Source organism: Camelus bactrianus, chromosome 15 (assembly GCF_048773025.1).
Source record: "Camelus bactrianus isolate YW-2024 breed Bactrian camel chromosome 15, ASM4877302v1, whole genome shotgun sequence".
NCBI classification, from domain to species: domain Eukaryota; kingdom Metazoa; phylum Chordata; class Mammalia; order Artiodactyla; family Camelidae; genus Camelus; species Camelus bactrianus.
The window spans coordinates 66,484,629-66,502,369 of NC_133553.1; the positions used below are offsets into that span (position 1 = coordinate 66,484,629).

At 53.6% G+C, this 17,741-nt stretch overlaps 1 protein-coding gene across 1 annotated transcript; it reads left to right on the forward strand.

Annotated features, from left to right (window-relative positions):
• The first annotated feature begins 15,301 nt into the window (after positions 1 to 15,301).
• LOC123619360 (uncharacterized) lies at positions 15,302 to 17,378 on the forward strand. Its single transcript, XM_074341509.1, has 3 exons — positions 15,302 to 16,278; positions 16,365 to 16,583; positions 17,010 to 17,378. The coding sequence occupies exons 1-3, from the start codon at positions 16,231 to 16,233 to the stop codon at positions 17,364 to 17,366; spliced, it is 624 nt and encodes a 207-aa protein (XP_074197610.1). The 5' UTR covers positions 15,302 to 16,230; the 3' UTR covers positions 17,367 to 17,378.
• Positions 17,379 to 17,741: the final 363 nt, after the last annotated feature.

The following is a 17,741-nucleotide window of genomic DNA, read 5'->3' on the forward strand; positions in this document are numbered from 1 at the left end:
AGAACCCAGCTACAGGACTGTTGGAAAAGATGAAAACCCAGGAAGGTGAGGCAACTCAAAGATTAACAGAGCTCAACAGTCAGGGTGCAGGGTGGTGCTGGCTGGGGCTGCCAGGTCAGAGCTGTAACTCTGAAGGGCGACAGCTGGGAGCTGGAGCCATCTGGGGGAGGGTGGTGCCTGGCAGAGGCTGGCTGCACAGCATAGACGCCACTGGAGGCAGAGACAGAAGGTGAGAAACAGTCGGCTTTTCCCTCCTCCCGCCCTCCAGTCTCCCACCAGTGCCTTACAGTTGGTCAAATCCAGCAGGAAGCCAGTGGACAGGGCAGCCTGGGGAACATAATTTGCAGGGGTCAGCTCCCTGCATGTGGGGCAGAGGAGGAAAAGGGCAGATGAATGGAAGTACAAACGGGGACGACCAGCACATGAGCCCAGCAACTCCGAGGCTCCCCGGTGGCGCTGGGTCTGCAGGTGAGGTCTCCGCCTGTGTAAGGTGCCACCCTGTGGGCATGCAGAACAAAGAGAAGGCTGGTTTGCACCTGTGCCTGTCGACGTTCTGTATAGAACACCCCTCTGGGCATTTTAACCGAGGAGAGATTTAGTACAGAGAAATTAGGAGCTTCCCAAATTGTCGGAAGGGCCAGAATAGTGGGTTCCAAATTCTAAACTGACCCCAGTAGCACTACAACCCGTGAGATCATTTCTGGAACCACGGGCTGAAAACCACTGTAGTGGCAACACAGAGACCCAGAAACCAGGAGCAAGCCACTACTGACATGGTCGCCACTGACTTTGCCTCATGACATCCAGAAGGTAGAGAAGGAACCATGGGAAGCTGCTGTAGAAAACAAACAACCCAGAAACAACCAGAGTCGGAAGCAGCCTCGGCCTCACGTCCGCCTTCCGAATATCGTGAGTGTAACTGATGGGCGGAATCCTATTCATTTCTACAACCCCGGCTGCAAGGGAGTCTGGGAAATGCAGGTTTTAGTTTTCCAACCTCTCCAGCCAAAAGGAGGGTGGCGTGGGAGTTTGAGGTAGCCGTTCTCAGTGTCCACCACCTCACTTGTGGGAAACTCAGGTGGAGGAAACAGCACATGACTGCAGGCCACATGGTGTGATGGGGACTCCAGAGGGTATGGAATTTCTAGAGGGCGGCCGGCTGCACAGCCTCCCAGAGCAGCAGCTAACACAGTCACACATTCACGCGGACCAGCTCCCTGCAGCAGCTCATTCCATCCTCCTGCTGACCTCATGAGACAGGGCACAGTACCTCCCCATTTACTCCCAGGGAAACTGAGGTTCCAAGAGGTCTGATAGGCTGCCCAGGAGCACACACAGCTAAGGGGCAGAGTGGGGCGTAGAACAGGGCTGCTTGACACCAAAGCTCTTTGGCTGGGTGTGAGGAGGGGGGGCGGAAATAGAGTAGACGGGAGGGGCGAGGGGGCTGAAGGAAGAGGTGGGGAGCCCAGCGCAAGCAGAGGCACCGAGGGGTCTGAGCATGCTGGAGGGGGTCCGCAGGGGAGAAGGGCAGGGGAGGGGTGAGATTGTGCTGCACACACCACGAGGGGCACTCGGTGAGCCCAGGGGTGGGGGGAAGCTGCAGAGCCTGGCACTGGGGCAGGAACCAGGAGGCAGGCACCCAGCAGGGAAAGAGCAGGGTCAAGGCCAAAGGAGGAAGCTGAGATTCAGGTGAGCACCAGAGCGTGGGGGCACCCTCGCCCGATGGGAGATGTCCCTCCACTAATGAGTAAGCATCACTTCTGGGCCAGAGAACAGGCACTCCAAGGAGAAACACAGCCAGGCTGGCAGCTGTTCAGGAGCTGGGGGGTCCTGCCTAGACTCCCCCACCCCCAGTCAACTGGGACCCTCACCAGGGTCTCAGGAACAACACTCCTCACTCAAGAATGGCCTCGTTCCTCCTCCAGAAAGCCTTCTTGGATTACCACCAGCAGGAGCTTCCGGAGCCAGGGCCAGCTCAGTTGCCCAGGCCCCATACTCAGAAGAAGGTCCCCCTCCTTGGTTTAGTACTCTGCCATCACCACCTTGAAATTCTCAATAATGTTTTAACAAGAGGCTCTGCATCGTCACTTTGTACTGGGCTCACAAATGATGTAGTTAGTCCTGCCTGGAAGGAAGATCTAATAATCTAAGAAAGGTTTCCATGACTCCTAGGGAGGGAGGTGGGGCTCCCTAAGGACCTTTCAGGGAGGGTGACCTGAGGCCCTGAAAGGTATTCCTCCTGTTGTTCTGGATTTTATGTGCACCCCAATGCCGGCACCTCACATGCACCCGGCATCTTCCTTTCTGAAGGTGGGTGACCTTCCCATATCGGGTACCCAGCCCTGCTCGAAGCTCTGAGAAGCAGGGCCTGGGTCACTTGCTTAGTGCACAGTGGCCCCCCACCCACCGCCAGCTCCACAAAAGGCCGTGCACACGGTGGGTGCTCCTTGGGGCTTGCTGAGCCAACCCGAAGGCCGGGCGGGGAGGCTGGGTGGACAGACGGACCATCTCCAACAGGTCCTCTTCTGCAGCCTGGGCAGGAGTGGAGAGGGAGGCGTGTGTGTGTGTGTGTGTGTGTGTGTGTGTGTGTGAGTGTGTGTGTGTGTGTGTGACAGAGGGAGGGAGGGGGCGCATAAAACAGAAACAAATAAAGAGTTCAAATGTGAAACGATTAAAAAAATAAATCGAAGGGAGTGAGATAAGGCAGTGGAGCCTCTGCTCCCTAGTTAACATTCATTGGATTGAATAATCAGGCTTCATTATCTCAAATTGTCTGCATATTTGCCCTCAAAATGCTAATTTACAGTTGGCTGGGAGCAGTCTTGGCCTATTTTGACTAAAATATTATTTCCCTTTATTGAGCATTGTTCTTAGCTGTCGGGCATCTTGGTTTGCAGGAAAGGAGGGGAAGAAATAGGGGGCGAGAGGAAAACGTTTTCTATCAAAGCTTGGCCCCGCTCAAGTCTGATTATGGGCTCCCTGTTTTGCGTAGAAATGGCATTTCTAAGCCTCCAAGTAAAATTAGAGTCTTTATCATTTTCTTTTAGGGGATAGACAGTTTATCATTAATCTCAGAGAAGGAAATAGGAGAAATAATTTTTTTGTTTGTTTTACTGAAGGGGTGAGAAGTCTTGCTCATCAACCACCGTCCCCCCGCCCCCCGGGCCCCCAGTGCAGAGGCAGCCAGCTCCCTCCTCCTCCACCACATTCTCCTGACCTCCCAAGGCCTGGAAGTCTCTGCCCTTGCCCTTCTCTGTCCTGCAGGCCCTAGGGACCAAAGAAACGCTCACAGGCTACTCACATCAGCTCTGGAGTTTGGCTGGACTTTCCCAGAACCGCAGCCCTGGAAGTGTAAAGATGTGAGCTCCAAATTTGTCTCTAGAATTGAGTTAGAAAGACACAGCTCTCCTTGACACTAAAAGTTCGCAATAATCCTTTCAAGTCTCTGTTCACTTCCCAGCACGAGGTTCCAGACAGCAAGATGCGGCCCTGGGCTTGGTTTCCAGCGTGGAGTGGGCTGCCCTGAGCCCTGCACACTCTCCCGGCCTCCCCAGTGACTGAGGGCAGGAGCCAGCGGGAACCGTCGGCCTGGTCAGCCCAAGGCCAGGCCAGTTCTGTCTGTGGTTAGAGTCACCGGGAAAAGAACCTGAAAACTGTTTCAGTCCAACGCCCTGAATCAGATGACAAAACTGAGGACAGACGTTAGAAGTCAGAGGTTACCAACCAAGTTAGTGGGTCACCTTGGTGACTCGTGTCACTGTTCCAGAGCATCTCTCCTCTCCTGTATCAGATTCCTTTCCAAATGCCCTTTTTGCTCAGCCCTCCTTCTACTTTTTTTCTCCTCTTCACCGTCATAGCGTTTCCATGCTGGCACTCTGGAGAATGGGGAGTTTGTGGGTGGCTGGTGTCTTCTGCTCTTCCTTCACTGTGAAGACCAGCCCAGGACCCAGGAGACAGTATGCCCAGCCAGTAGGCCTCCAGCCATCCTGCCCCAAAGCCATCCCCTTCCCGGGGATGCCTTCTCCTCCGAAGCGTGAAGAGGGCATCCTCTTCTTCTCTGCCCCAGAGCCAGCAGAAGTTGCAGGTTCCTAGGCCAAGGTCTGGCGTCACCGAGTGCGGTTGGGCAGGTTGTACACTGTACAAGGGCACTGACTAGGTGGGCGGTGGGGCTGAGACTCAGGCTCCTGCTCCCTTCACTGAGCCCTGTGCCCTGGCATGAGTTGCCTCTGCCCAGAAGGGTACCAAGTGGACTAGCGCTCAGAGCTGACTCATTTCTCTGCCCCAGCCGCCCTAAGCATCAGAGCTCGGCCTTCTCCCTGGGTTCCTCTCCTTCTACGTTGTCCTGAGCCTGAATGTGTCGCCTGGATTGAGACCCAGACTTGACATGTCCACTCCACTCCCCAACACTGGGTCCGTCTGGTGCGTGGGGCCTCGCCATCTCTACTCCACAGGATTCGAGGCCTCCAGGCCTGGGCCTCTGTCCACTTACTGCAGTTGGCACCTGTCCCTGCCTGGGTCTCCATGCCTCTGGTCACAGCAGTTACAGCTCAGCGTCCTGACCTCCTGAGACACTGGATGCCCCAGGCCCTCCGTGCATACCTCCCTAGCCAGCCCAGGCCTAGGGGAGCAGCCTCTGGCCAGATACAGTGTCACTGGTCAGGGGATGTCATCAAGCATTTCATACAGAGGCTTCTGGAAAGCTGTATCATGATAACACAGCCTAAGGCGCTCCCACCGTCATGCACACAGAGCAGACATTCCACGCACATCCCCGCCGGCACCGCACACGCTCTGCAGACACACCCCACAGACATCACTTACCCACACCCTCAGCAAACTCTACAAACATACAGACACAACCCAAGAGATACTATACACACACCCACACTCAGCAGACGCACACACCCAGCCAACACCCCGCACCAACCTACGCTCATATCCAACAGAATCCACATCCACCCTCTGCTGACAGCACACACACTCCCCCAGGCACACACACATTCACACACAGCCGACATCACACACACACACACACACACACCCCAACAGATGTTATACACACGCCCACCTGCTTGCACGTGCTCTGTTACAATCATTGGAGTTGGTGGCCGTGCACCTGGTATTATAGGAGAAAGCCGAGACTCCCCCACCAGCCCACACCAAAGTGCAGGAGGCAGAGGAATCGTACCTTTGTAATTTACTAAACAGGAGGAAGAAATTCCACTGCTTCCGGGATGCAGGACCCTGGCTTTAGCCCAGTTTGGTCACTGCAGGGACATGTGACCTGGATCACGGCTCCATAACCAGAAATAAGGCATTAGGAGGACTTGTCCAAAGTCTCCAGATGGACGTTAGGGCCGTAGGTGTGTGGGTGTTCATCACAGAGCATATATTGAGGGCCACCCCGGCCTGGGTGCTGCAGGGCAGATAAGGAATTCCAGGCCAGGCTTGCTCCCTGCCCTCGGGGAGTCACTGTCTGGCTGGAGAGAGAAGCACGGCTTAGTATCAGAGAATGTAAGAACAAACACATGCCAATCGTGAAATTTGCACTCAGGCAGAGGGCCTGAGGATTAAATGGGGTTCAAACCAGCAACCCTGGGGTGGCCACTGCAGCCAGCCATGGCTGGAGGGAAGAATTCAGACTTGGGGGCGAGGTGGTTGGGAGATACAGTCATTTATTTATTTATTCATCATTTATTCGGCACCCACTGTCTACCTAGTGACTCGGAGGAATGAGGTCCCTGCCTGCAGCTTCTGTCCCAGCTGGGAGACAGTCAGAACCAAGCAGGTGAATAGTGAGGACGCTGTCAAGGTGGTGTCAGGCTATGAGGCAAATCAGAGACTGGGCTACCTTAGTACAAGCCAGAGCTCACTTAGGGCAGTGAGGGCAGGCCTGGGACCAGGGTGTGGCAAGGGGACGCCCCCTCTCAGGTGCTCCTGCCCCGTACAGCCTTGAGAAGGAGTGCCTCCTTAAATCTGTGCCCTCAGTGGAGCCTCACCCTGTTCAAGCTTAGCCCTGTTGAAGGGTGTTAAGGGGAGGCACCTAGGCATGAGGCTCTAGTTTGCTCTAGTTTGCCATCAAGTCCTCTTAGCCCGATTTCTCTCCTACATCTCTGTTTCTGTTCTCCATTTCTGGAGACCTCCACTGACCCTGGCCCAGCCTCTGGCTCCAGCCCTGGCTTTCCTTCCCTGGGTCTCAGGGTGTCAGAGGAGGCCCCTGCTCCCTGCATGCCCCAAGTGCTGCAGCACCAGGCCTTGGCCCTGCACAGAGAAGCCAAGCTTTGAACTGGGGGCCTAGGCCCAGGGAGGCCGCTCAGAAGGCCAAGGCTCTTTCTCCCCGGTTTAGGGCGGCTGCTCTGGGAAGGGGAGGGGTGCACGCTGGGGGCTGGATGGGAGGCTGGGAAGTGGAAGGGAAGAAACAAAACCCACGTCAGGTGGGAATGGAGTCTTGTCCTTGTAAAGCTATCACTCGGGCCTCAGTGGGTGTGCCCCCAAAGGCTCCCGTATCACCCTATTTCCCTCTTCCTCTGCACTGACCTCTGTCATTAACGGCTTGTAGAGCAGACCATGCCGATTTCCCAGCTTGGAGCACTTGGCACCCTGCACCCCATATTCAGTGAAGAATGACCGAATGAGGCTGCGGTGGGGCCCAGGCCCCTCTGGCAGACCACAGCAAGTGGGCCCTGGCCACTGCAGAAGCACTGGGGCCTGGAGGGTGGTTTGGGGCACACAGGGACCTCTCAATCCCCAGCTCCACCGTGGGCTCTCAGGGTGTCAAGCCCAGCCAAGCCCCTGTGGGTCTTCTGCGCCCCTCCCCTCCCCACACTAAGGACAGTATGACCGGGGGTCTCATCTCTCTCAGACAGCGTGTCTGGCCAAGTTTGCAGGGTGTTTCCCTCCTCCGCTCCACCCCTATTTTCCCCTGGCAACCTCTACGCCCTTTTCAAGGGTATGCTTCTTCTCCAAGTCCGGACTGACCTCGGCTGGAGAGGGGCGCGGGGGACGGGAGCTAGGGGCGGGGGGTGGGTCCTAACTGCCTCCTAGGCCCCCGGTGGGGGCTGCGGCGCCCCTCCCGGAGCTGGGCCGATCCCCGGCTCCCGCGCTAATCAATGGGCCGCAGCCGGCGGGCGGGGCCGCACCGGAGGATTAGGGCAGGGGAAGGGCAATTACAGCCGGTGGGACGTGCACCGGCTTTTCTCCGCAGCGCGGCTCAAATGCCACATTTCGGATGCAGCGCCGCGCCCGCCCTGTTTGCTCGGGGAGCGGGGGCCCCAGGGCAGGAAGCCAACTCGCAAGTGTATCGGAGATTAGGGCCCGGGGCGGCGGTGGCGGGCGCTGGGCAAACACGCGGCGGCCGCCTCAATCCCCGGTCCCCGATTCCGCCCGCGGTGGCGCAGGCGGGGCTGTGACTCGGCGGCGTGCGCTCGCGGGCTGGGGGAGGCCGCGGCCCCAGCCGCGCCCCGGGCCTCGGCGCCCGCCCCAGGGGGTGCTCGGCCGGGCCCGCGAGCAGGCGGGGGCGCTGGGCTCGCGGCGTAGGGGAGACTCCGAGGAGACAGGCACCTGGCAGGGGAGAAATGGATTTTTTTTTTCTTCCTTCCAATGTTATGAATTTTGCAACCTTTCCTTAATGAGCTTACACGTGGAAGACCAACTCCCATAAAAATTGGGTTGGTACAAAAGATCCTGGTGGGAGAATGCGGTCAAGAAGGAGGGCACGGGAGAGAAAGCACCGTAGTGGAGTCGGGAAGACGAGGGAAGGGCAGAGGAAGGGGAATGGGGTGTGGCGAATGGAGGAAACCTGGGCGCGGTCTCCTTCAGTCCCTTCGACCCTCCTCGACTCGCCCCCCAGGACTGGCTCAAACCCTCCCTTCTCCCCGCACCCCTGCTTCCCCATCTGCCTGGTGGGGGAGGCGGTAGGACATGGGGAAGGAAAAAGAGGCAGAGGTGGAGGTGTGAAGACTGGAGAGGGGTGGGCCCCACGTCCGGGTGCCCATACACCTGGGAGCTAGCAGCCTTGCAGAAATGCCAGTTGAGCAGCTGGTACCCGCGCAGCAGGGGACGCCTTTCCAAGACCAGGGGACCGGGCTGCTCCGAGCTGACTGCTGCCCTAGGTCTGAGTTCTCAGGTGCTCTGGGAACTGAGCCTTTGATAGGCCTTCAGGAACCCTGGAAAACAGGTCCAGAGTCTTAAGCCAGAGGTTCCAAGGACCCAGAGACCAGAAGGACAGTCTAGGACCCTGGAAAAAATTCCTCTCATCGGCGCTGTAAGGAACTCCCCTACACTGCCCTCTGCCACATCCCCAGGGTCCTCCTGCCCTTCCACAACTCACCCTCAATCTGTGCTCCTTCCTGTTCCCTGAGAAGACTGAACATTCATTACTACGAACATGCCTTTGCTCAGGTTTCTCGGAGGGTCCAAATCCTGCCCATTTACCAAGGCACAGCTAGTGTCCAACCTCTTCCTCCAGGAAGCCCTCCAGGGCTTCTCCAGCTCAGAGGCTCTTTGAACCAATTTAGCATCTGATGCCAGCTCAGGATCACTCTGTGGTGGGCCCTGGCCTTCTCTCTTCTCCTTCAAAGTCAGGCTGTATGTTCTGTTGCAGCTGAGAGGTTTGGCCAAGGATAGGATTACCATCCTGCCTTCCAAACAGCTGGAGCTTAAAAGCACTTGTGCCCACGTGGGCCCTTGTCCCTCAGGAGTGACAAAGTTTCCCTCCCAGGGAGCACCAGCCATTCCTCACTTCACTTGGCTCCTCTGCTCCATCCTTCACCCCACCTTAATCCCTTGGGAGGTAAGGCCACTTTGTGGCCACCCCTGTTCTTGGAGCCATTATCAAGCCCTTTCTCTTGCTGTTGGCAGCTCTGAACTGAACAAACAAGCCCCGTCCCTTCCTTTTCACTCTGCCCCTAAGTTCCTTAGTGAGCCACTCAGACCTCCAGAAGTGATCAGGTCAGGCAACTACTAGGTCCAAGAGTTCGGAGGTTAAGCCCTCACCTCAAGAGAAGTTGTGCCTAAACCTACCAGGAACGTGCGGTCACTGTGGGTGGAAGACTGACCAGACAGTGCAGCCTGTGGAGGGCAATGCAGCAACACCAGCATTCAGACGAGCCCCTCTCTCATCCCAGGAGCTGCGCATTTAAGAATCTCTCCCCAAAAGTACTTCCAGGGAGGACACCTACATGGATGCTTGTCGGGCGGGGAAAGGGAAAACCAGCATAAAGCCCAGCAGTGGTGGGTTGGCTCAACCACCTGCATGCTGTACAACCATTTATTAAAATTAATACTGACACAGTGAAGCATCCAATATAAAGTGAGAAACAAAGCAAGTTAAAAATAGTTTGATTCAATGATTTTTGTAAAAATCATTATAATAAATAAATAAACTACTGTATGTATGGAACAGAAATAAATCTGAAAAATACTGCTCACAGTGATTATTTTGTTAGGGGCTTTCATTTCCTTAACAGTAATTTCGGTATTACTTAATTTTTGTGCAAAATGTATACATTAATTTAGGAATCAGGAAAGAAAAAAAGTCTATGGACTCATCTTGTAAGGACAGAAGGGTCTTGGCTGGCAGCACGTTTGAGGTTGGCAAGGGTTGTGGTCCAGGAACAGGAACAGGGGTCCCACCGACAAACTGTCACCTCTTAGGTGTGACTGCGTGGGAAGAGGGTCACTTTCCTCACCCCTACCCCAATCCCCCAGGGTCGGGAAGGAACCAGACGAAAAATGTCGTATTTTTTGTTTTGACATTTGGGGAATCTCCTGCAATTGACCCTATCCTCTCGTTACCCCACCCCCCAGGAAGGATGCTTTTTCCTCCCCCACAGTTAGTAAGCATTGACCCCACCAGCCCAAGGACACCCGACACAGCGTCCCTTCCTTACCCCTCCACTGCCCTCGGGGCACAGTGCCTCTCCCCGCCTCCCGACACGGGCTTAATTTCCCTGAGCTTCTGAGGGGTCTGTAGACCAAGCTGATCCTGATTCCTAGGTTCCCGGGTAAGAAGCCTCTCTCCTTCCTCCTCGCACAGTCGCCGCCGGCTCCTTCGCCCAGGCTGCTGAGACCCTGGAAAAGCGGATGCCGCGCGGGCAGCCGGCTAAGGCAGGAGCCCCTTTACGTGGTCTGCGCGCGCCCCCTGCTGTCTGCCGCGAGGAATGACACTCTCCTTCTACCTGGTCCTTTGGGTCCTTGGGTACCACGCACCACCCTCCCTCCCCGGGACCTCTCCTATTGCGGTGCGTTCCCGAGGCCTTCCTAGGACAGAACTCGGGAAAGGCCAGCACTTAAAAAGCCAAACGGTGCCTCGGTGAATGCGCTCAGCACCCCCGAGGTTACTATCTCACTTTAGAGGGGGCCTAAGTGACTTTCTGCCTCACATCACGCAAGGTGGATGTAGGAGCAGAACAGAGCATAGGTTTCCTTACATAAGTCCAGACCTCTACAAAGCAACGAGGGAACAGAGGGCTTAAATTCTTTAGGGCACCGAATGAAGAACTCTATGGAGATTGAGAAAAAGGCGTCCTGCGTCCTAAGAACCTGCCTGATTCTGAGTCCTGTCAGCGGCCCACACCGGCCAGGGGCCAGCATTGTGCGTGTACCTGTTCTGTCACTGGTCTAAGCCTGCCCAGGCAGTGAGCACTGACAGGGGCCTCCCCAGTGCCAGGTCCAGGTGTGCACCTAGCCAACAGAAAAGTACCAGCTCAGGAAAGCTCCAGAAGCACCCCTTCTCCAGGGCTGAGGCTGGGAGTTTCCTGGGGAAGGGAGAACAATAAATAGAGGTCAAGGCCAGAGGATCCTGGGGGGAGGAGAGGGAGCCCCTCCCTTCTGCTATGTGTGAACTGTGTCACCTGGTAAGTGGCCTACCCTCTCTGAACCTTGTGTTCTTTATCTGTAAAGTAGCATTCATAATTTTTCACAGGTTGCCATGAGGATTTGCTGCTACAATTTTGTCATACCCAGCACATAGCACACGCTCCATAAATGCTGGTCCCCAAAGGGACTTGAAGGATCGCCAGTCTCCAGACTCCTGAGGTAGCCATTAGCCCACAGTCCTTTTTAGCCCCAGAATAACCAAAAATCCAAATGTCCATAATCCAAATGTCCCCTAACAGTATAATGGGTAAATAAAAGGTAGTATATTCATTTTGGAATACTATACAGCAATGAAAATTAATAAACCATAGCTACATATTTAACACACATAGTGCTGAGTGAAAGAGGCAAAATGAAGAATGATAAGTACCGTATGATGCCACATACATAAAGCTTAGAAGGTTGCAAAACGTTTCATGCTCTCTGCTGCTCATGGGTAAGTAATTATGGAGTAATTTGTATGAGACCATGACTAGAAATGATAACACCAGGTTAGAATAGTAGTTAACTCCCACGAATGAGACTGGTGAGAGGTTCAAAGGGACTACATATGTGTCTGTGATGCACTTTTACTTAAAAAACAAAAACTGAAATAAATATGGCAAAAGCTGCAATCAATAAAGTTGGATGGTGAGTTCTTGGGTATTTATCATATATTTATCTATAACTTTCTTCGTGTTTGGAATATTTTATAATGATAAAAAGGAGAAAGCAGTTGCTCACTTAATAATAGACCCTCCGCCCACTCACCTCCCCACCTGACAAACTCTCCTCCATCTTTGATCTCATCTTCAGTATGTTTCTTTTTCAAAGTAGAAGCCAGATGCAGATGACTCCCAAACCTGTATTCAGCTCAGACACCTTCTCCTACCTAACTTCCTGTCAGATGTCCCCACTGGGATGCTTCTCAGACACCGCATCCTCAGTGCAGCCAAAAGCACCCCCTCCCGCTGCCTGTTGCCCACGGCTGGAAGGACACGTTGTGAGACAGTAGCTACCCAAGCATCTTGTTGAATCCTTTGGATGCTGATGATAAAGAAGAAGATCTCCTAAGCTTCTTAACAACAGAAAAGGTTTTCTACAAATCAAAATCAACCTGACAGCAGACTTCCTATCAGCAATGTGACATACTAGAAAACAGCTACTAGAAGCAATGAAACTTCTATGCAGAGGGCCCCAAAGAGAGAACTTTAAAAGAGTTTTGATTGAAAAAAAGAAAGAAAAGAAAAAAAGATTTATACCATACCATTTATGTAAATTAAAGACATATATACAAAACAGCCCTGTATATTTTACATGGATCCATAAATGATCAATAACAAATGGCAAACATACAAGAGAAAGGTTTGTTAGGGGAATTGGCAAGGGGATGAGGATAAAGAGGAAGAGACAGACAGAAAAAGAGTGGGGTCTGGTGCAGATCTCTCATGGTAATGGCCATGAAGGGACCTGCTCTTGAGGTCCAAAAGGGGTGGGGGGAATCATTAAAATAAAGAAGAAAAAGAAAAGTGTTCACAAATTCAGAAAAAAAAATGAGAGTCAGTGAATTAAATGATGAGTTATAAGATTATTGGGAGAGATGGCAGGGAGAGCTTGCAGGGACTTAAAGTCAGGTATTTATTTTTGCTTAGAAAATTGAGAAGTTTCAAGAGATATAGTAATGTATTTGGCCCAAATCAATTCCTATCCCAGATTCCCTAAGTGAAAGCTGAAGCCCAGGTAATCCTGGACCAGAAACTCAGGCTGGTGGCATCTTACCTGGCTCCTTTATAGCCCTTGAGAGGAACACGTGGCCAAAGAGGCAGACATTGATGAGGCTGATGAGCTGTTTCCCCGCTGCTCACAGCCCCTCCCCAATACCCACACGTGTGTGCACGAGCCTCTGTTCCATGCCAGGAACTGTACCTTTATTACTTCCTTTAGATTTCACTAAATCCAAAGTTCGCTGTATTAGGTGATACTAATACCATTAGTTACATTTATTCATTCATTGGTTTGTTCATTCAACAAATATTTGTAGGCTAACCATTCTGTGCCCACCTTAGTTCTAGGCACCAAGAGAAAAATCAGTAGGCCAAGCAGATAAAAACTCTGCTCTATAAAGAGCTTACATTTTTGTTGAGAGAGATAATAAAAAGAAAATACAAGTTTGTTGGATAGTAGTAAGTACTATGGAGAAAAATTAAGCAGTACAGGGAAATAAGGGAGATAGGACAAAGCAGAGAAAGTCAGGTTGGGGAAGGCCTCATTAAGAAGATGACATTGCAGCAAGGATTGGAAGAAGGTGAGGGAATGAGCCATGCAGGTAGCTGAAGGACAAGCAAGCATCCTAGACAGAGGGAATAGCAAGAGCAAAGGCCCTGAGGCAGGAGTATATTTGGTCAAGGGAAAGAGAGAAGGCCAGTGTGGCTGGAGCAGAGTGAGATGGGGGTAGTAGTGGATGAGAGAAATAAACGGAGTGGAGGGCCTTGTCAGCACCTTTCAGGGAGTCAGTGGAGTTGAGCAAAGGAGTGACACGATCTGACCCTGTTAACCAGAACCACTTTGGTTGCTGAGCTGAAGTCTGTAGAAGGACAAGGGTGAAAGCAGGGGAGCAGACAGGTCCCTATTACGGTGATCCTAGCAAGAGACAGGAGGCTTGGTCCACAGTGGGAGCAGCAGAACTGTTTGGGCAAGGTCAGATTCTGGATATGTTTAGAAAGGGGAGCCGTATGAGAATTACGCTGATGGACTGGATGTGAGGATAAGAGAAAGAGTGGATTCAAAGGTGATTCCAAGGTTTTTTGGCTCGAGCAGCTAGAAGGATGAAGTTGACATTTTCTGGGGTGGGAAAGGCTGCAGGGGGAGCAGGATGTGGAAAGATGAGGAGGTGGGAGGCATCCCAAACTCTCACAATGTGAATGGGCTCAAACCTGATGTAAGCCTAGGTCCATGTGACTCCAAAGACCTTTCATCTTCAGTCCCTCCACGCTGACTGCCCCAGGGAAAAGGCAGGCAAGAAAGGTCCTATTCCTGCCCTCCTCTGCCTTCATCAGGTCAGCACCGTCTGGGCAAATGACACCTTCGAACACTGGGCTGTAGTTAGTTTTGACTCTGTTGCATTTTTTTAAACATTTTTTATTGAGTTATAGTCATTTTACAATGTTGGGTCAAATTCCAGTGTACAGCACAATTTTTCAGTTATATATGAACATACATATATTCATTGTCACATTTTTTTTTCGCTGTGAGCTCTCTGTTGCATTCTTTAAGCTATCCTCATCTCCAAAGATCTGTCCATTTAGTGGAAAAGCATTATCACTTGTCATCGGTCTTAACCGATGAGATTCCCAAATCACTGACCTGCCCTGGGCTCCTCCCATGGGCTTCCCATTTTACCAGAGTAAACCATTCAATGTGTTTTGGTGATCTGCTGATGCTGGGTATCAGGGCTCAGCTGGAATGTCCCTCTGCTACACATGGTGTCTGCTAGGATGTCTTGTGACGTTGTGATCAGGTCTGGCCTCAGGGTGGGACCTATGCAGTTGCACAGGGCCTCACACTGAGTGAGATCCTGCAGTTGGCTTAATGCTCTGCTCTTGTTGCCTTGAAATTCCTAACCATGTTAGAACAACAGACACTATGTTTTCATTTTGTGCTGGGCTCCACAAATTATGTAGCTGATCTGGCTTGCCATCAGAGGGTGGCTGGAACTGAAACATTCAGGATAGCTTCCTGGTCAAAGCAGGGTAGCCTGGGTCCTGTGGTGTTGCCTGCAGGCACCTGGAGGCACCGAGTAGAATCACTGGGCCTTGGAGGAGCAGTTTGAGAACCTTCGGGGTAATGAAAAGAAGGCTAGTTTTGGATAGACATAGATTCAAATTCCAACCACATCACCTAAGCTCCATTTAAGGGCAGATTTCTTAACCTCATTAAGCCTCAAGCGGCCTCATCTATTAATTAAAGAATGTCACCTCACAGGGCTGTCATGGGAATACAGTGGGATAACATACATAACAGGGTCCGGCACTTAGCAGGGGTGCAGTAAATGTTTGTTCCAACCCCTGTGGGGGAAGCAATCTGGTTTTCTGTAGGGCAGCCTGAGCCATGGAGGCCCTTAAAGCTCCTGCCATCCACGCCCTTCACTTGACTGCTGCCCACTTCTCTGTCTGGCAGAGGTCCTCGTTACCACCTCTTGGCTCATACCACCCTCACCCTGGCAGCGGTGCAAGATGGGTTCCGCACCCATGACCTCACCCTCGCCAGCCATGGTGAGTACGTGTGTACGTGGGGGATGCTGGACGGTGAGAAGAGGGGCTGTTGGATGGTCTCCTTCACCCTCCCCACCCTCACCCTGCACTTCCTCCTCCCCTAGCGGAGAACCCCGCCTGGCTGCCCCTTTATGGTAGCGTGTGTTGCTGCCTGGTGGCTCAGCCTGTCTGCATGATTCAGCCTACTGCAAGTGGGCCCCTCAGGGTGCAGGTGCGGGGCCCTGAGGAGTGGAAGGGAATAGGGAGAAGGCAGAGCAGCCCTGAATCACCTAGGGATCCAAGGACTATTGAAAAAGCGAGATCTGGGGGGAGGGGGGAGAGGCATGGCCAGAAGAGGGGAGGGTCAGGCAGGAGAGTGGGCAGAAAGGAGCCCTTTCTCTCTGGGGGGCTGGGAAGGAGGGTGACGAGGGGGGATGTGATTCCCCTGGGAAACCTCGAGTCATTTACGCAGCAAGCGGGGGAGCTGCAGGTCTGGGTGTGAGTAGACACCTTTGTACACACCTGGAAGCTGAGCAGAAGCCCAGAGAGTGGCTGCATTAATAATTCCAGCACTGTTGACTCATCTTTCTCAAGTTCTTTGAGCTCTCAAGAGTTTTGAACACTTTAAACTAGTGCAAATAGCAAGGACTCTGCGGTTAGAGCTATATGTAGCCTGGGTTCAGGGTGTAATCTCAAGCAAATGCAGGTTAACTTCTGTCGAGTTTCAGTTTCTTTGTCTGTAGAATGGGCTTAGTGAGCTGTTAGGAAAATTGAATTAGCTAGGTCACACACCCGAAAAGCATCTGTCCCCATAGTAGGCTCTTAGTAAATTGTCCCTTTCAGAAGGTTTTTCCTTCCTATTAGACAACTTGAGGAAGCTTCCTCCTTCTCCACTCCTGGGTTTCTCGCCCTGATTTGCCTGTTTCTTTCCCAGCGTCAGGAGACGCAGGCCCGACCCCAACGACAGAGTGACCCCGGATCCAAGGCGGAAAAGCCGCGGCCACCAAAACTTCCGGTGCCGCAGGAGGGGGAAGTGCCTGGAGAGCTGACTGAAGTGGAGGTGGCGAAGCTGAGGGCTCGCGAGGAGGGTGAGGAGGTGGTGGGCGACATCGTGGAGGAGCTGATGGACCAAGTGATGGATGCCGCCTGCAAATCCTACCTGGAACGGCAGGTGGGGCTGGATCCGCGTCCTCCAGACCCATCTCCTCTCTCCCTGACCCCTGCCTGCTGGACTGAGACCCTCTCTCGCCTCCGCAGTGCATTCCGTACGCAGTGAACAGGGCACGGGAGACCATACTCCAAATGGTCCAGATGAGATTTGTGCCCCGGGATGAGGGAGAACCCCACCTAGCAGAGGACCCCACGTGGGCGGAGGACGAGGAACCCTCACCTTGCCCAATTGACACCTGGGCTCGAGGAGCCCTGCCCTTGCGGTGCGCGCCCTGCTCGGTGGAAAGGAAGACGAGCCCAGGCAAAGTAAGCCCCGCCCCCAACTACCTCCCACCTCCCGCCGCCGCCGCGTCTCTGTTCTCTTCAGCGCCTCTCTGGACTGCCCCAGCCTGAGTTCCTCTGTCTCCTGTGTCTGCATTTGGCCATCAGTTTTCTTCCCTCTCCCGCCTAGGGTTCCCATCTGAGAGCTGGGTCCCAGCCCCAGCCTCCAATTCCCTACTTTAAACCTAGGCCTACCGTCGCCAGGCTTCAGTTCGAAGCCGCCCTTCCCCAGTCCCGGCCTCTGCTTTCTCGCCACGCACCTGTGCCCCACCCCCACCCCACCCCCATCCCCCCGTGGCCCGCAGCCCCAGATCCAAACTATGGCCAGGTGCCAAGTGGCCCAGCGGCTGGGAGGGGGAGGCCGAGGTGCTGGGTGAGCTGTGGGCGGGCCGCACCCGCGTACTCCCGCAGGGCCTGGACCCCAATGATCAGGAGAGCCATGATCTTCAGAAGGGGCCTCACCCTACTCCTGGAGTCCTCAAGGCCAAGTCCCAGGTGGTGAGGAAGCCCACGTTGCTGCCGAAAGCGCCGAAGATGGCTCCTGGTGTGAGCACGTGGAACCCACCACCCAGGAGCTGCTTAGCTGTGCTGAAGCTCAACAGGAGGACAAAGAGGGCAGCACCTCTCGTCCCATCCACACGGGTGCCCCAGAACATGGGTGGCACAGCTAACAAAAGTCAGGTCCCCAAATATCATCACTCCCCTCCAGGCACCTGCCCCATCCTGGGCCCTGAACTTCGGGCAGTGGGAATCCTGCCTACTTTCTGAATGTCTGCCAGAAATAAACACCTGGGTTGCTTTAAGAATTGGCCCCAGTTCTGTCAGTTTCTTCCAAGTGTGTATTCCCACTGAACTGGAGAGGAGCAGTTGTCCTGCAGGCCTAGAAGACAGAACGCTGACTCCGGGAATAAGTGCATTACCACCCTTAGGAGACCCCGCTTTAGGCCCAAGGTGACTCCCCAGCAGAGGCAGTCTGGAGAGCCATCTGTCTGTCCACAAAGGAGCAGACGTAAGAGTTGCGAGTCGGGGTCTGCCTCAGTTTGGAGAATTCATCAAGTCTCATTCCAGTAGGGGAGGGATGGCCCTGCTTACGCACAGAGTGATTCAAGACATGAGGAATTTGATTACCAGTCCCTGGGTCTC